Source organism: Pinus tabuliformis, chromosome 5_2, assembly GCF_031772625.1.
Source record: "Pinus tabuliformis cultivar Carrire ecotype Pingquan chromosome 5_2, CPIR1, whole genome shotgun sequence".
Lineage (NCBI taxonomy): Eukaryota > Viridiplantae > Streptophyta > Pinopsida > Pinales > Pinaceae > Pinus > Pinus tabuliformis.
In genome coordinates this window covers 953,727,122-953,743,121 of record NC_142306.1, presented here as the reverse complement: position 1 = coordinate 953,743,121, position 16,000 = coordinate 953,727,122, and the positions used below count along the sequence as shown (strand labels likewise).

The 16,000-nt window shown below is 38.1% G+C and overlaps 1 protein-coding gene across 1 annotated transcript; it reads left to right on the top strand.

Moving 5' to 3' along the window:
- The first annotated feature begins 5,630 nt into the window (after positions 1 to 5,630).
- On the top strand, positions 5,631 to 6,065 carry LOC149162429 (uncharacterized). Its single transcript, XM_089435180.1, has one exon. The coding sequence runs from the start codon at positions 5,631 to 5,633 to the stop codon at positions 6,063 to 6,065; it is 435 nt and encodes a 144-aa protein (XP_089291306.1).
- Positions 6,066 to 16,000: the final 9,935 nt, after the last annotated feature.

Sequence of the window (16,000 nt, the reverse complement as noted above, 5' to 3'; positions counted from 1 at the left end):
AAGTGTTGTGTGGGCTAAATGTGTGTCGGAGAAGGGTGCAGAGTGGGAAATGTGTGTAAAGATGCAAAAGTGGGGATGTGTGTAGAAGGAGGAAGAATGTAGTTTAAGAGACATTCACACTTCCTCACCTTCCCCATGTGTAATAGATTTCTACACAATTGCCAATGAACCAAAAAATGCATTATAATATGCATTTACAAAAAATAGAATATATATTTTCCCAATCTATTTACGAAAAATACAATATACTTTTTTCCCAGTTGATTTACAAACTTGATAGAATAGACATTTTCCCAGTGGATTTACAAAAAATAGAATATACATTTGCTGAGTTGATTTTCTAAAAATAGAATATACATTTTTCCCAATTGATTTAATAGAATATACATAATAAAAAGAGGGTCAATTTTTGAGCTCTACAACCATAACAGAACCACGATAGCCTTGAACTAAGCACAACCACGACCTAACCCTCCAACGGTTTCTGCAAAGCTGCATACCAGGAGGACGCTTAGCAAGTCGAGATGACAGAGGAGGTTGGGGGGGCAAGATCCCCTCCTATTGAGACATGATGGCAAGGGATTCCTGCCAGAACACCAGCAATCAGAAGCAAATGCAAGAGACAAACAAAATGACAGGACCTGTCCTTAGGGTACGATGGCAGGCAAGAAGCAGAGGAAAATGTCTGCCAACTATAGCAGAGAAACCGAGATTCATCATTCTGATGAATAAACTGGAGAGATACAGAAGTTACATGAAGGACCACATGTTGATCTGCAAGTTCATAGGAGTATGGCCGACGAAGAAAGACCTTACCAAGTGGATACAGCAAAAATGGAAACCCAAAGGCCATATTGAGCTCAAGCTGGGAGCTAGAGGCTTCTTCACGGTAATATTCTCAAACCTGCAAGATAAAGAAAGAATATTTGAAAATGGCCCTTACTTCCATTATAATGCTGGTCTGTTTATGAGATATTGGGAAGAATGTTATGACCCAGACAAGGAAAAATTTTTGGCAGCCCCGGTATGGTTAAGATTATTCAGCCTCCCAATGGAATTCTGGGACCCAGAACTACTAGAGGGAAATACGATAGGTAAATTTATTAAAATAGCAAAAATGACAAAAAGAGGCAGATACACATCTTATGCGAGAATTTGTCTGTACATGAACATAGTTGAACCCGTACCTGACTCAGTGGAGTTAGAATACCATGAAGAGGTTCAGCAACAAACCTTAGACTATGAACACATCTCGTTCAGATGTTGAAAGTGCCATGAATATGGCCACCTATTTAAGGACTATCCACTGAACATGGAGGAGGGGGAGAATACGCTCAAGCAATAGAGGAAACCTCAAGAATACAAGGAATGGTTCCAATAAGTGAAAAACAAGAGGAGGCAACCAAAGGAAACCCACAACATGGGGAAAAAAAGAATACCAAATGCAGTCAAGCGGTACGAATAGCTTTGAAGCATTACAGGTAGAAGAAGATGAAGAAAGCGAGATCCAACTTATGGATTATCAGGATAAAGGAAAGGAGAACAGTTCAAGTCAAGGCAAACCAACACCCAAGAGGAAATTTCAAATATATTTGGCAGATAAAGAGGACAAGGAAGAAAGGCAGGGGATGGAAACCACTGCAATGGAAATCGACCCAAGTAAGGGAGAGGAACTTAGCATGGAAGAATAATTTTTGAAGAAACTGTTGAATGAATGGAGACATTTAGATGAAATATTTATTCTGGAAGACCAAAAAAGATTGTACAGAGAGACTTTCCAACAGTATCAAGCCAAGCAGGGCCAGGGACAGGTTGAGATTGCAGAGAAACTGGGGATGCATCAGGAAAAACCCCATGAGTATTCAAACAAAATAAAAGGAGGGAAGAAAAGGGGCCAGAGAAACTTACAGGAATCTATACAAATCATGGGAGAAATGCTGGTGAACACAGGCAGGGTGGTACCGCTATCAGCGGTATACCAACAAATAAACAAAGTGTCCCAATGATAGTAACATCCTGGAACATAAGAGGCCTAAACAGCCGAGGAAAACAGAGATACTTAGCAGAGAGACTAAGAAAAGAGAAACCCCAATTAATGTTGCTACAAGAAACTAAGATTACAGGAGGGAAACTGGATGAAATCCTAAGCAAGATGAAACCTAGGTATGAAGGTATGTCTATAGATGCACGAGGAAGTGCAGGCGGGCTCGCAATCCTGTGGAGCCTAGCAGAGGTGACAGTCAATTACTGGATAGGCATGAAGCAAATCCTCACTTGGTGGTTCCGCCTGATAGGAAATAAATAACGGTTCTTAATCTCTGTAGTCTACAGCCCTCACATCCTAGTCGAAAATGAAAGCTTCCTCCAAAGGATAAAGATGATAAGCCAACTACATGAGGAAAAGCTTTGTTTACTAGCAGGCAATTTCAACTTGATAATAACACTAGAGGAGAAAAAAGGGGGACTTCAAAGGGAAGAGCCAGAAATGGAGAAATTCAGGGATATACAAGAATAACTTCACCTGGTGGATATCCCAACAATTAATGGAAAATATACGTGGAATAATAGAAGGGGAGGGAACAGGAAAATAGCTTCTCGTCTAGACAGATTCTTGGCCATAGAAAATCTCATTAGTAAAGATGTTTACTATGAGGCTACAATTCTATCATGCCTAGGGTCGGATCACTGGCCTATTAAACTAGAAGTGGAAATGAAACAAGGAAATCTAAATAGACCCTTCAGGTTTGAAGCCTTTTGGCTAAGAGAACTGACCTTCATTAAAAAAATGAAGGAGTGGTGGAATGGGAGTGAGAAAGAAGGGATAAATCTCATGCATACCTTCCAACTCAAACTCAAAGACCTAAAAGGAAAAACAAAAAAATGGAACAAGGATGAGTTCAGCAACATTCAACAGGAACAGGAATTGATCCAAGCCAAGATGAGGAAAGTCCAACAGCAAATCATCAATGAGGGCAGAAATGAGGAGGAAGGGCAACTGATAAATAAATTGGAGGAAAGGAGACAACAAGAAGAAATATTGTGGAAACAGAAATCAAGAATCCAATGGTTAAAGGAAGGGGAAAGAAATACAAGGTTTTTTCATAAAGTTATGATCCAACATAGGCAGCAGAATAGGATATTCCCCCTAGTCGATCAGCTAGGCAACCAACTTACTCAAAAGAAAGACATGGAGAACCTGTTAGTTCAACACTTTCAAAGGCTACTGACGGAACCCAATATAAACAGGGAGGAGAACATAAACAAAATCACTCAGCACATTCCCAATCTGGTGAGCAGGGATCAAAACATGGCCCTGCTAAGGGAAATATCTAAAGCAGAGGTAGAAGAAGTCATCAAAATCATGGTGAAGAACAAAGCACCAGGCCCAAATGGATATACAGCAGAATTCTATCAGGCGACATGGCCATTCATGGGGGAAGATATTGTGAAAGTTGTCGAGGAGTCCTGACACACCAAAAGAATGCATTCGGCCCTGAACTCCACCTTTTTGGCCCTTATTCCGAAAATGGATCATTTGGAAGAACCACAAGGTTTTAGACCAATAGCGCTTTGTAATGTAATTTACAAAATCATGGCTACAATTATGGTAAACCGCCTAAAACCTATCTTACCTGGTATAATCTCTCAAGAACAGACGGGGTTTGTTAAAGGAAGACAAATAGTCGATGGCATAATGATGGCACAAGAGGCAATACATTCACTAAAGACAAAAAAAAACCAAAGGCATGCTGGTAAAACTAGACTTATCAAAAGCCTATGATCGTCTGAACTGGAAGTACCTATAGGGAATCTTAAAGGCATTCGGCTTTGATGAAAGATGGATAAGCTGGATAATTTCGATGATATCAACTCCAGCCCTATCAATTTTATTCAATGGATTGCCCACAGAGGCATTCAATGCAACCCGAGGGCTTAGGCAAGGCGATCTGATATCCCCGTTTATGTTCATACTGGCCGCAGAAGGGCTCGGAAGGTATATAAAAGAGAAAGGTTAAAGAGAATAGTACACAGGTCTTAGACTGTGGGGGAATGATTTACCGTTAACTCACTAACAATTTGTAGATTACATAATGATATATGGGCAAGCATCTCTCAAGGAAGCCAGAGGGCTAATGGAGATTCTAACTGATTTCACAAGTGCTTCAAGGATGGAGATAAATAAGGAAAAGTCTGATATCTTTTTCTTCAATACAATAGCCCCATCACAAGCTTTCTTAGCAAGAATAATGGGATTCTGAATTGGTAATCTCCCCTCGAAATACCTAGGAATTCAGCTAAGTGATCAACAAACTCAAGTGGCAAACTGGAAACCCCTGTTGGAAAAAATCCAAGGGAGAATGTAGAATTGGACATTCAGATCACTGAATATGCCGAGTCGGGTAATACTACTGAGATCAGTGCTACAATCGATCCCGATTTACCAATTAACTAGTCAAGTGACGCCTAAAATAGTTTGCCAAAAGATGATAGACATCTTCAAAAAGTTTTTGTGGCAAGGGCCCAGATTAGAAAAAAAATGGACTTTGCTATCATGGAACTGGTTCAGAAAACCTCTAAAATATGGGGGTTGGGACTTAGGGACCCATATTTTCTCAATCAGGTCATGGGGGCAAGCTCTTGTTGAGATGGGTCCAAGGAGGAGCAGACCTATGGAAGGAAATATGGGGGAGGAAGTATGGCATGCCGAGCTCAATTGAAGGAAAGCTGAGAGTCTAGGACAATAAGAAGGGATCAGCCATCTAGAACTTAGCCTCAAACAATAGAAATCTGATCAGAACCCATAGTTTCTGGGAAATAAGGGGAGGAGACAAAGCAAAATTTTGGGAAGAAGCGTGGCAACAGAGAGAAAAACTAAACAGCAAACCTAAGCTAGAAATAGTATGTCAATATACTAATAACCCAGAAGAACAAACAATAAAAAACTTCTGGAGCATGGAACCCGGAGAGTACTGGAGAAAATGGAAACAGAAATAGGATTAGCCAGACGCCCCAGAAACACCCCAATGGAAGGTATATGAGAAAGAGATGGCAACCCAGAAAATTGCAAAAATGGAGGGGTCAGACATTCTAAGATGGGGGTATAGGATTAAAGGGATGTTCACAATTAAAGAGGGCTATCAACTGCAAGCAGCACACCATCTGCAACAGGGGACTCAAATATGGGACAGAATATGGCAAGAAAAGTCATGGCCAAAAATTGCCTTTTTCATGTGGATCTTTTGACATGGGCGAGCACTTACTTGGGACCAACTACAGAAAAAAGGCCTGCAGGGACCCTCGATCTGCAACATATGTAATGAACAAGTAGAAACAATGGAACATATGACCAATGCCTGTAGATATAGTGAAAAATTGTGGAGAAACCATGATCAACTCTTCAGAGTAAATGACAGGAATCAAACTAGTATGAAAGCAACAATGGATAATTGGCGGAAAAAGCCTTACCAAAACCCCATCCTGAATCGAGCCTGGAGACTATCTTTAGGTTTCTTTCTATGGGAAATATGGAAGGAAAGAAATAATCAGATCTTCAAAGATGAAAAAAGAATAGAAGAAGAAAGATGGAAAAGGATACTCTAGAACATACGAGAAATAATATTGGCTGAGAAATGGTATGCGGAGGATTGAAAAACAAATCCTCAGGAAGAAAGAATAATGATGGGTCTAAACTTGAAGCCCAGTATGCTAAACTCCTCCTCGTGGAAACACCATTCCCCCAATGGAGAGATTTGAATTGCTTCACATGGCCTCAGAAAGAATTTATCAAACTTAAATTCATTGAAGCTGTGAAAGAAAACCCTGGGGCGATGGGGATGGGAGGACTATTTAGAGATGAGAAAGGTAATACTATCCAAATATTTTCCATGGACTGTGGCAGTATGAGAAAAAATGAAGCAGAGCTCCATGCATTGAAGCAGGGACTGGAAATTGCGGTAAGGGAGAGGTTCCAGAGACTAGAGGTGGAAGGAGACTCGAAAATGGAAATAGACATGATGAAAAAACTCCAGCAAGGGACTCCTTGGGAAAAAATCAGCCAAATCTAGAGGATGGCAAGGCTTGTCCAAGAGATTAGCAAGCTAATTCGACAGATCGGGTACATTATCCCAACACATGTCCACAGGATGGGTAACGTGGCAGTGGAAAATATTGCTAACTGGGGATGCGGACAAGCAGGTAGAAACCTGGATATAAGAGGAGAAGAGTTAATACAAATGGAGGGGATGAGGAAACTAGAGGAGATCCTAGAAAAAGACAAGGAGAAAGAAGAAAACCCCCAATCGGGGTGCGATAGGGAAGTCGAGGTGGGCCAGAGGGGATGGGAGGTGGAGGTGCCAGAAACCATCCACTTGGGCCCAAGGACAGAGGGGACATCGGGATGTGGGAGGACGAGACAGCAGGAAGGGCAGCAAGAAGGACAAGGCAGGGAAGAGGAAGGCACAGAGCGAGGACAGGTGTGGCTGAGAATGGAAGGGAACGAGGAAGGCTTGGGGGTAAGCAAGAGGGCAGGCAGAACAGAGTCGGCAAGTGGCATGAGAGTAGAGAGGTACCCATGACAGGAGCAGCCGGAGGCATGAGGGAATTAATGAGAGACAGAGATGGAAGCGTCAGAGGTTCATCATTCCGAGGAAAAGGAATGAATGAATGGGCGGCGAGAGGAAGAAGAGGGCATGTGGGAGGCTAGACGGAAGAAAGCTGGGACAAAAGGATAAAACAAAAAGAGGCGAAGGTAGTTGAGAGAGGAGATAGCTGCATGCAAAGAACAAAGGCGAAGGAACAAGAAAAGAAAGGTGGTGGACGTAGGTGGCGGACGTAGGCTGGTCGATGAAAATCAATGGTATGTCACCTTGAATGCCTTAACTGATAGAATTGAAGTAATGTTTAATTCAGAGGAATTGGGGGAGGGGGCTTGGGAAAGCCATGACTCAGAACGAGTCACGACCAGGGGTTCCTGGGACTCTAACCTAGTCTAGAATGTTAATGAAGCGAAGAGTTATGGTAAAGTTAAAGGGTCTCCTTGGGAAGATGAGCAGAGAGGGAATGAGGGAGGACAGGGAGACAATGGGGATTCCATTAAGGGAGAACGCAAGAAGATTAAAGCCCCAGCCAGGTGGTACCTGAGGCATGAAAGGGAAAAATCAGGTAGCAGAGACAGAGCGGAGGGTATTACGGGGGCCAATGAAGCAAGGCTATGGCTAACCTGGCTTGAGATGAAACCAAACTAGAATTTCCAGAGAGAGACCCAGGGGATAACCAAGGGAAAATTTCGAGCGGGGATACCTGAGAGGAGAGAGGCCGGGAAGGGAAACCCATTTGAACTCCAGAACTGGGATAAGGGAACCCAAATTAGGGACTCCAGTAGGACCATAAAGGTTGACCCGCAAGTTACGGGTTGTCGGGGAGGGATGAAACAGAGAGGAGAAGAATTGAGAGGTCAAAGCCTATTATGTCAAGCGCAGTCAAGGGGGAATCTGAGGGAGAAGGAGGGCAAACCCAAGTTGCTAGGACTGGGGCGAGAGGCCAAGTTTGGAGCAACTAAAAATTTGACAGTTTGGTGTGTATGCATTCAAACTGATGACATTTCTTGTGTTACTGTTTTAGGTATTATAATAACCAGGGTGTAACACAGTTTGGAGGTCTGGATCACGCAGTGCGCTGTAGAGAGAAAACCTACAATGGAGAACGATTCGGGCGAAGAAAAACGCAGTCGGGATAAAGAAATCATGGCTAGAGAAGGAAAAGAGGTGGCTAAACGAGGCAGTAGAGGAACTGGGAAGGTAGGGAAAAGGACCATCGAAGGGGACGCAACCTCCAGTAGATGCCAAAGCAAACGAGGCAAGAACTCTGGTAAGGAGCATATGCAAACTCTCATCAGCGCTTACATGGCAAGCAACCCGCCAAAGGTAAGAGTAGAAATAGCCGGGTGGGAAAGGGAACTCAATGACAGCATCACCAACCAGGACATTGAGATAGAAGAGCAGGAAGCCATGGTGCAAGACCCAGGGATCACCCGTGGCCGACATACTCTATTCAAGCAAACAATCCAGCAATACTGGGTTATGAAGAACATAGTAGCCCGAGCTATGGCACTAAACAAGGAACATGAATTAAACAAGGAACAGGAGGTACAGGAGGAAGCCAAAACAAAGGAGCCCAGCAGGAAGGATCTCCATAGGGAGATAGCAGCAGTCCAGATTCAAGTCTACCGAAACAACTTAGCTCTGAGCAGGATAGAGCAAAGTCTACAGGACATGAGGAGAAGCGAGATGCTGGGGTCCAGTGCGAAAGCCCCAGCCCCGGTGGAGTCCTCGGATGAGTAAAACAGGTTTCTAGATAGAATTTTGTTATATGTCGATTAGCCTTTACTTTCCTAAGTTGATGTTTATTATAGATAGAATAGAAAATGTTGCATGGATGGTGGAAAAAGACTTATTTAAATTTTGGACATCTTTTAACGCTGACAGGTGGCCAACCTAGTTTCCTACGGGCAGGTTGAGGCCACTTGTTATTACTGTGAAAAACATGTTAGTGGTTGGATAATATTAATAGAGAAAGTACTACCAAGTTTACAAAGAAAAAATAGAATGTACATAATACATTTTCCTCATAAATTTAGGAAAAATAGAATATACATTTTGCCCAATTGATTTAATAGAATATACATTTGTCAAGTTGGTTATGTAAGCAGAGAGAATCTGTAGTGGTGAGTTGTCTAAATTAAGTGTATAAGTAGTTGTGATGAGCAACAAGTTCCACACCTCCACACTCTTGTACCTCTGCACTTTCTCATTTCTCTATGTTTAGTCCATAGAGGGCTTTGAATGAGGTTTGCATCCAAAGCAACACAACATAAAATTTTAGAAGAAAAATATATGCCAATATACATCTCTAATTTGCTTCCTTTCACGGTGGCGAGAGAGGTCGAACAATATGTTTGGCTTTTGGAGTTCTCTACTGCCACGCAAAAGATGACTCTACTTGGAGTGATGTCCTTCATTAGTAAGTTATTGTTGCTTCTGGTTATTAGTTGCATTTATACTGCAATCAAATCTGGGTTCGAAACTTAGTGCTTCCCTAATTACACCATACTCATAATTATAATAAGATTTTCCAAGTTACAATTTTCCAAGCAGTCGGTTCTTGTTCTCAGTTTTTTACAAAATTCCATCATATTTTTCAACCCTCTACATACCTCGCATACAATCTTGACAAAAATATTTAGTAATCCCCAACAATATTAAGCTCAATTTATGTCAAGGGAAAATCATTGAATACACAACTTGTGCTTTAAACAGGGTAATATTGTTGCAATAATAGGGAATTTTGAGAATCTCGATAAAGGTGGGATGTAAGTCCCTAAGCAATACAATGGCTAAAGTCAATATTTTGAGTTAGATTAAGAATTCAGAAGTCCTATGCCATAAATTTGCCCCCGTTTCTATCTTTTCATCTTTGGATGACTTGCTCTGCTTGGCCATGTTATACAACCATCATAGTCAAATGAAAATCCTTAAAACAAACACGGTATTGTTTAAAACAATGATGTGAAGTCTTATGTCAGTGGTTTTATGCTATGAATGACTTGCAATATTGTTTTAAATAGATTGAAATTTTCATTTCTCAGTGAAGGTCTTTCTTTGTCGATACACACTATATTTTTTTTTTTGGATTCATGTGTTTAAACTTTTGCAATCAAGTAATTAGTGAATTGAAGAAATAGGCGTTGGTAGAAATTTTGAAATTAGGGAAAGAACATGTGGCCTTTCAAATTTTTCATTGAGGCTATTATTTTTTAGATTGGGGTTAAGTGAGTATGAAGTCTAGGTTTTTAATTTATTTCTTCATTAATTGACTTAAATTGATTGAAGTTATAGACATTAGTTCTTCATCAATGGAATTGAATTGAACTGAATTGTTTCCTAAAAATAATAGTTTTTTGCTTCAATTTTCTTTTTTTCTCCCAATTATTTCAGCATAACAATAGAGATGAAACCATTTATAGGCAGAGGGGTAATAATCATCAAGGTGATAGGAAACAAAAAAAAATAGAATGATAAACAAATTGTTAATTGTTATAGATGTAATCAACTTGGTCATGTTTCCTCTAATTGTCGCGATCCTTGGGAAAATATCAGTGAGAAGAGAGAAAAATTTAGTGAAAAGAAAGACCAACCACCCCCAGGCAAAGGAAAACCACTAGAATCTACCCACTATATTGTTTCACATTGTAATTTCAGTATAAATGATGTCTTTAGCGCTACTTTATCTCATTAGCAAGATACTTGGATATTGGATACTAAAGCCACTTTTCATATAACCTTCAAAATATATTTTTTTGAAACTTTCAATGATCATATTGATGGAGTATTTTATTTTGTTGATAAATCACAAGTAGAGCGTTCAAGAATTGGATCTATTTGGTTAAAAATACCAGGACTTGTTGATTATGTTTTACATGATGTTCTTTAGATTCCTTAGTTTCAAAGAAATTTGATGCCTATCATACATATCAGGCAGCAAGGGTATTCTACACATATATTTGATGGTGTATTTGAAATCCATAGAGCATATGATAATGTGATTGTTATGACTAGTGTTGAAGAAAATAAACTTTTGAAACTCAAAGGTATGTCATCTTCTATATCCAATTGTTGGGTCTCCAAAATGTCATTCATTTCACCCTTTTTTATTTCATTTTTCTTCAGAATTTTCCATATTCCGCAGCTCCATAACCATGCACTAAGATCATGTTCATAATTAAATATGGGTTTAGACACATTATTTTCCAATACATTTATTTTGGTATTTTGATTGAATTTGTGATTAAATATTAGAAAACTAACAAGTATTCACTTATATATAAAAGTTGGATGAGTTTTGTGATGTGTGTAGCATATTTGAAGATTCCAAGACAGCCATATTTGGCCTCCAAGACTCAAATTCGAATTTCCTCTTCAAACTCTTGAAAAATTGAGGAATATTTGAGATCGTTGACCAAGAACATTTCATGGAGAAAGATCATGGAAGTTTTCATGTGTGTCTCCTATCAAAGTTAGGATAGATTTGTGAGAGGATATGAAGATATGCTAATTGCTAGATGTCAACAAATCGTTTTAACCACATGAGATATTTGTGGATATAGGAGAGATTTGTGAGAGGATATGAAGAGATTCTAATTGATAATGTCAACACATGGTTGTAACCACATGAGAGATTTGTGTATTGATGAGAGATTTGTGGAACTACATTTATGAATTAGTTATCTTACTTTTTTGTATAAATATGAGTGTCTTCTCCTCTCAACAGGGTGTGAAAAGTTTGGGAACTATGTTCATGCTTCAATGTAGAGTTTTGGATGTTAAGGATTGGAACTATGTTCATGCTTCAATGTAGAGTTTTGGATGTTAAGGATTGGAACTATGCTTATGATTGATGTAATGAATACCATTGTAGTTCACTTTGATATGGTTGGTGTTTGATCAATAGTTTTCTCAACTTTCCACCTCTCATGCACTTTAGAATGGCCACCTAATGAGTATGAGATGCATTTTAATGTTTCATTTTTTTAAGATAGATTAGTTTCTTTTATGATTCATTTTAAGTCTTTTAATTAGATGCATTGTTTACATTCTTTTATGCTCATTCCATTTGTGTTCTTTTGTAGGTCAAGCATTATTGCTTTCATGTCATAGACTCATTGCTTTTCAATTTGTTTTCTTTTAGATTCATATATAGTCATGAATGATTCTAATTTGACAATGCACACATTAGTAATTTCAATTGATCTCTCATTGCTTTTAGAATAGGTTGCCTTTAAATTTCATAGTTTAAGAATTCAATGCTTTCTTAGTATAGTATTTGTTTCTTTCTAGCCTAATTTCACTTTCAAGTCATTAGAATAGATTTACTTTCCTGTTGATAAGATAGATTTACATTCATGTCATTAGAATAGATTTATTTTCATGTCAATAGAGTAAGTTTACTTTCATGTCAATTGTCATCTCAATTTCATAGATTATAATACTTCTTCCCAAGTTCCAAAGTTGAGACACTTGAAAATTAAAGTGTGTACATAGTCATCTTAGACATTTTTCATGAATAAGTTTTATTTCAGCTTTGTCATTTATTTCAATAGATTAGGATTCTCTTTTGAAATTGAAAGTTGATTCCTTACATATATGGTACAAGTATACTTCACAATTTCATGAACCTTGGGTTTGAAAATTTAATGACAAGTAATTTAAATAACAATAAGTTACCCAACACTAATTCTACTCATTTGACTCAACTAAGTGATACTTTGTCTTCCAGTTTTTTGTGGCATGCTCGTTTTGGTCATATAAATTATGATAGCATCAGGATTATGAGACAACAAGGCATTAAAGGGCTTCCTATTGTTCCAAGAAAACTTACTCCATGTGATGCTTGTATTTTAGGCAAGCATAGTAAGCAGCCTTTTCATAACTCTACTTCTAGAGCTTCCAAGAAGTTAGGTCTCATACATTCTGATTTATGTGGGCCCATGCTTGTTCCATCTGCTAATGGTAATAAATATATGTTGACTTTTATTGATGACTACTTGAGGATGTGTTGGGTTTATATGTTGAAAGAAAAGTCACAAGTTTTTGAAACTTTTAAGAATTTTCATTTATGGATTACAAATGAAACTCAAATTAATATTGGCACCCTCCAGACTGATAATGGTGGTGAATACACATCTAATGCATTTAAAAAGTATTTACAAGACAATGGCATCAAACATCAATCTACAATTCCTTTTAATTTGTAGCAAAATGGTGTTGCAGAGCGTATGAACAGGACATTGCTAAATATGATTAGATCGATGATGTTTTTTAAGAATGTCAAATTAATGTTTTGGGGAGAAGCAGTACTTTGTGCAGTCTATATTCAAAATCGTTGTCCTTCTTCTGCCATCAATAATAAGTCTCCTTATGTATTGTGGTATAACAAACTTCTTGTTGTTCAACATTTCAAAGTTTGTGGTTCTCCATGCTATGCTTTGATTCCTATGTAGAAATGAAACAAATTGGGTGCCTAAAGTCGCAAATGTATTTTTTTGGAGTATTTTGATACTTCTAAAGCTTATACGTTGTATGATGAGGAGAAAACGAAATTTGTTGTTTCTAAAGATGTAATTTTTCTTGAATTTGATAAAGATGCATCCACTGTTGATAGACAACTCAGTCATTTGGATAAATTCTCTTCAAAGAAGTTTTATTATGAATCTGATAATGATCTTCCACATACTGAAGGGGGGATTCCCATTCTAAATCATTCTGTGGATTTTAATTCAGTAAATTTTCCATCTTTAACACTAGATGATGATAATGTTTCTTCCAAAGAAAACTTGGATGATAGTAATGTTTCTGCAGGATCATAAATTGCTCTTGAAGAGCCTATTCTCGAGCCTATTTTTCAAGATGAGAAACTACCACAACAATCACTACGAAGATCAACACGCATCAAGACATTTCCAAGAAAGTATGATGACTTTGATACATGGAATTCTTCTAAATAAAATAAATGAAATGAATGAGATGTTACTTCAAGTTCAGGTAACATTTATCATGATTGTGAATTTAATTTTTTTGTTGTTAATGTACCTTGTACCTTTGAAGACGCTGCTAGTTGTGATGAATGGAAATATGCAATGCAAAGAGAGTATGATGCTCTCATTAAAAATGGCACTTGGAGGTTGGTAGATCATCATGTTGGCATCAAACCTATTGATTGCAAATGGACTATAAGGCATATGGTTTGCTTGACAAGTATAAATCAAGACTTGTAGCAAAGGGATATGCACAAAAAGAAGGTGTTGATTATACAGAAACATTTGCTCCTACAGCTAAATGGGCCATATTAGAACCTTGTTTTCTCTTGCAGCTCAAAAGGGATGGAAAATACATCATATGGATGTAAAAACAACCTTTTTTAATGGAGATTTGAAAGCTTTGTATGGTTTGAAACAAGCATCTCGTGCATGGTATGAAAAGTTAATTGAACATATTCTCAAATTAAATTATAAGATTTTCGACCTAGATGATGCAACAATTTTTGTCAAGAAAGTTGGAAGATCAGTTGTATATCTAGTTGTTTATGTTGATGATTTGATGATCATAGGAAACAATTATGATTATATAGCATCTATTAAAAGGGAACTACAAAATATTTTTGATATGAGAGATTTGGATTTACTTCATTACTATTTAGGAATTGAAGTTGATAAAAAAACCCAAGCATGTTTTTATTTCTTAGAAAAAATACATTGGAAAATTATTGAGTAAATTTGGAATGTAGGATTGTAATATTGTTTATACTCCAATGGGGCAGAACCTAAAGTTCACTTCAAATGAAGGAAGTGAATTTGAATATCCAACAAAGTATAGGAAACTTGTTGGAAGTTTAAATTTCTGATTACTACTCATCATGACATAGCTTTTGTTAAAGGAATATTTTCCAAGTTTATGCACACTACTATACAAATAGGGTTTTTAAGACATTTATTTAAGACGAAATGATAATTTCGTCTTAAAATGATCATCTTGTCTCAATCGTTTCATCTCAAATGTCATCTTGTCTAAATTGTTTCATCTCAACTATCACTGGGAAATTTAAGACATTTTTTTATGACATTTCGTCTTAAATTACTAAATGACCATGTACCACGTCACCGAATAAATTTTCAAGGTTCCTCATGAGTTTTGTAACTCCTTTATCCTTCTATTGACACCAACTCTCAGAAATTAGTGCCTTTGGTAGCTTGTTAAAAATGTGTGGAGGTTCTTCCAGTATCATTGAGGTTCTATAATTCAATCACTAATTTAGTCTCTCTCAGTGAATCCCAAATGGGCTCTTCTAGTGTGTCTAGGGTTCAAAATGGATTTGCCACATTTTTTTTTTCCCTTCAAGTTTGACAAAGACAAAAGGACTGGTGGGGTTTTCTGTAGCAGAACGGGACACCTAACTATCTCTTATGCAACTCCTCCTCAATTTTTCTATGGAAATCAAGACCCACATAAAATTTAGGCAAGACTTTCCTTCCACAGGCACCGAAAAATCCCCATATCTTTCTGAGGTTGTCTCTGGAGCTTGGCTGTCAGCACCCTTCTCCTTTGAGCTAGTGAAAAAGGTGGATATATGTTCTAGAGCTTGGTGTCCAGTCCCCTTCTCCTCTGAGGCAGCGAAAAATGTGGATAAAGGTTCTGGATCTTAGTGGTCAATCCCCTTCTCCTCGGAGGCTATGAGAGAGGTGGATAGAGGTGCTACAAAAATTTTGAACTTGAGCACTGTTACTTTGGTTAATGATAAATATTTGGCTGTTGGACATCCCCCTTAGGAATAAAACATATGCTCGATCACAGGTGGAAAAAACCCATCTGAGGTTGTTGCAGCAAAGGCCATTGACAAATATGTGGAAGAGGGAAAAAATTTCCTTGAGCTTGCCGACCCGCCTAGCCTTGGAAAATAACTTTCAACTACATCCATCTCTAGCAGCAAGGATATAGAAAGTAATTCTCTATCTGAATCCAACTCTCTTATCAAATTTATATCCTTGTAATATTTTATGCTTATTGACCAACTTGAAAATAATAAACTCAATCTCTTGAAACACTTATCTGAATCTGAACTTTATACTTCATCCACTCCTGAAATGTTTCATTATAAACCCTTAGGTACCTACAAAAACATGGTTCTGAGATCAAAAGGGTAGTCCATAATTATGCTCTTCAAAACCATTTTGGACCCCTCTCTCTTGAAAACCCTTGGTTCTTTGACTCTTCCTATTGACTGCTCAAATTTGGTGTACCTACAAAAACCTAGTTTTGAGGTCAAAAGGGAATTCCATGACTGTGCTCTTCAAAACCAGTCTAGACCCCTCTCTCCAAAACCCTTGGTTCTTCGACTCTTCCTATTGATTGCTCAAATTAAGTGTCTCACTCCTCACCCAGGACATATCCCA

Bases quoted from the DNA above. Each gene is read 5' to 3' on its own strand.
- LOC149162429 (XM_089435180.1), top strand. From the start codon at position 5,631: ATGGTATGCGGAGGATTGAAAAACAAATCCTCAGGAAGAAAGAATAAT.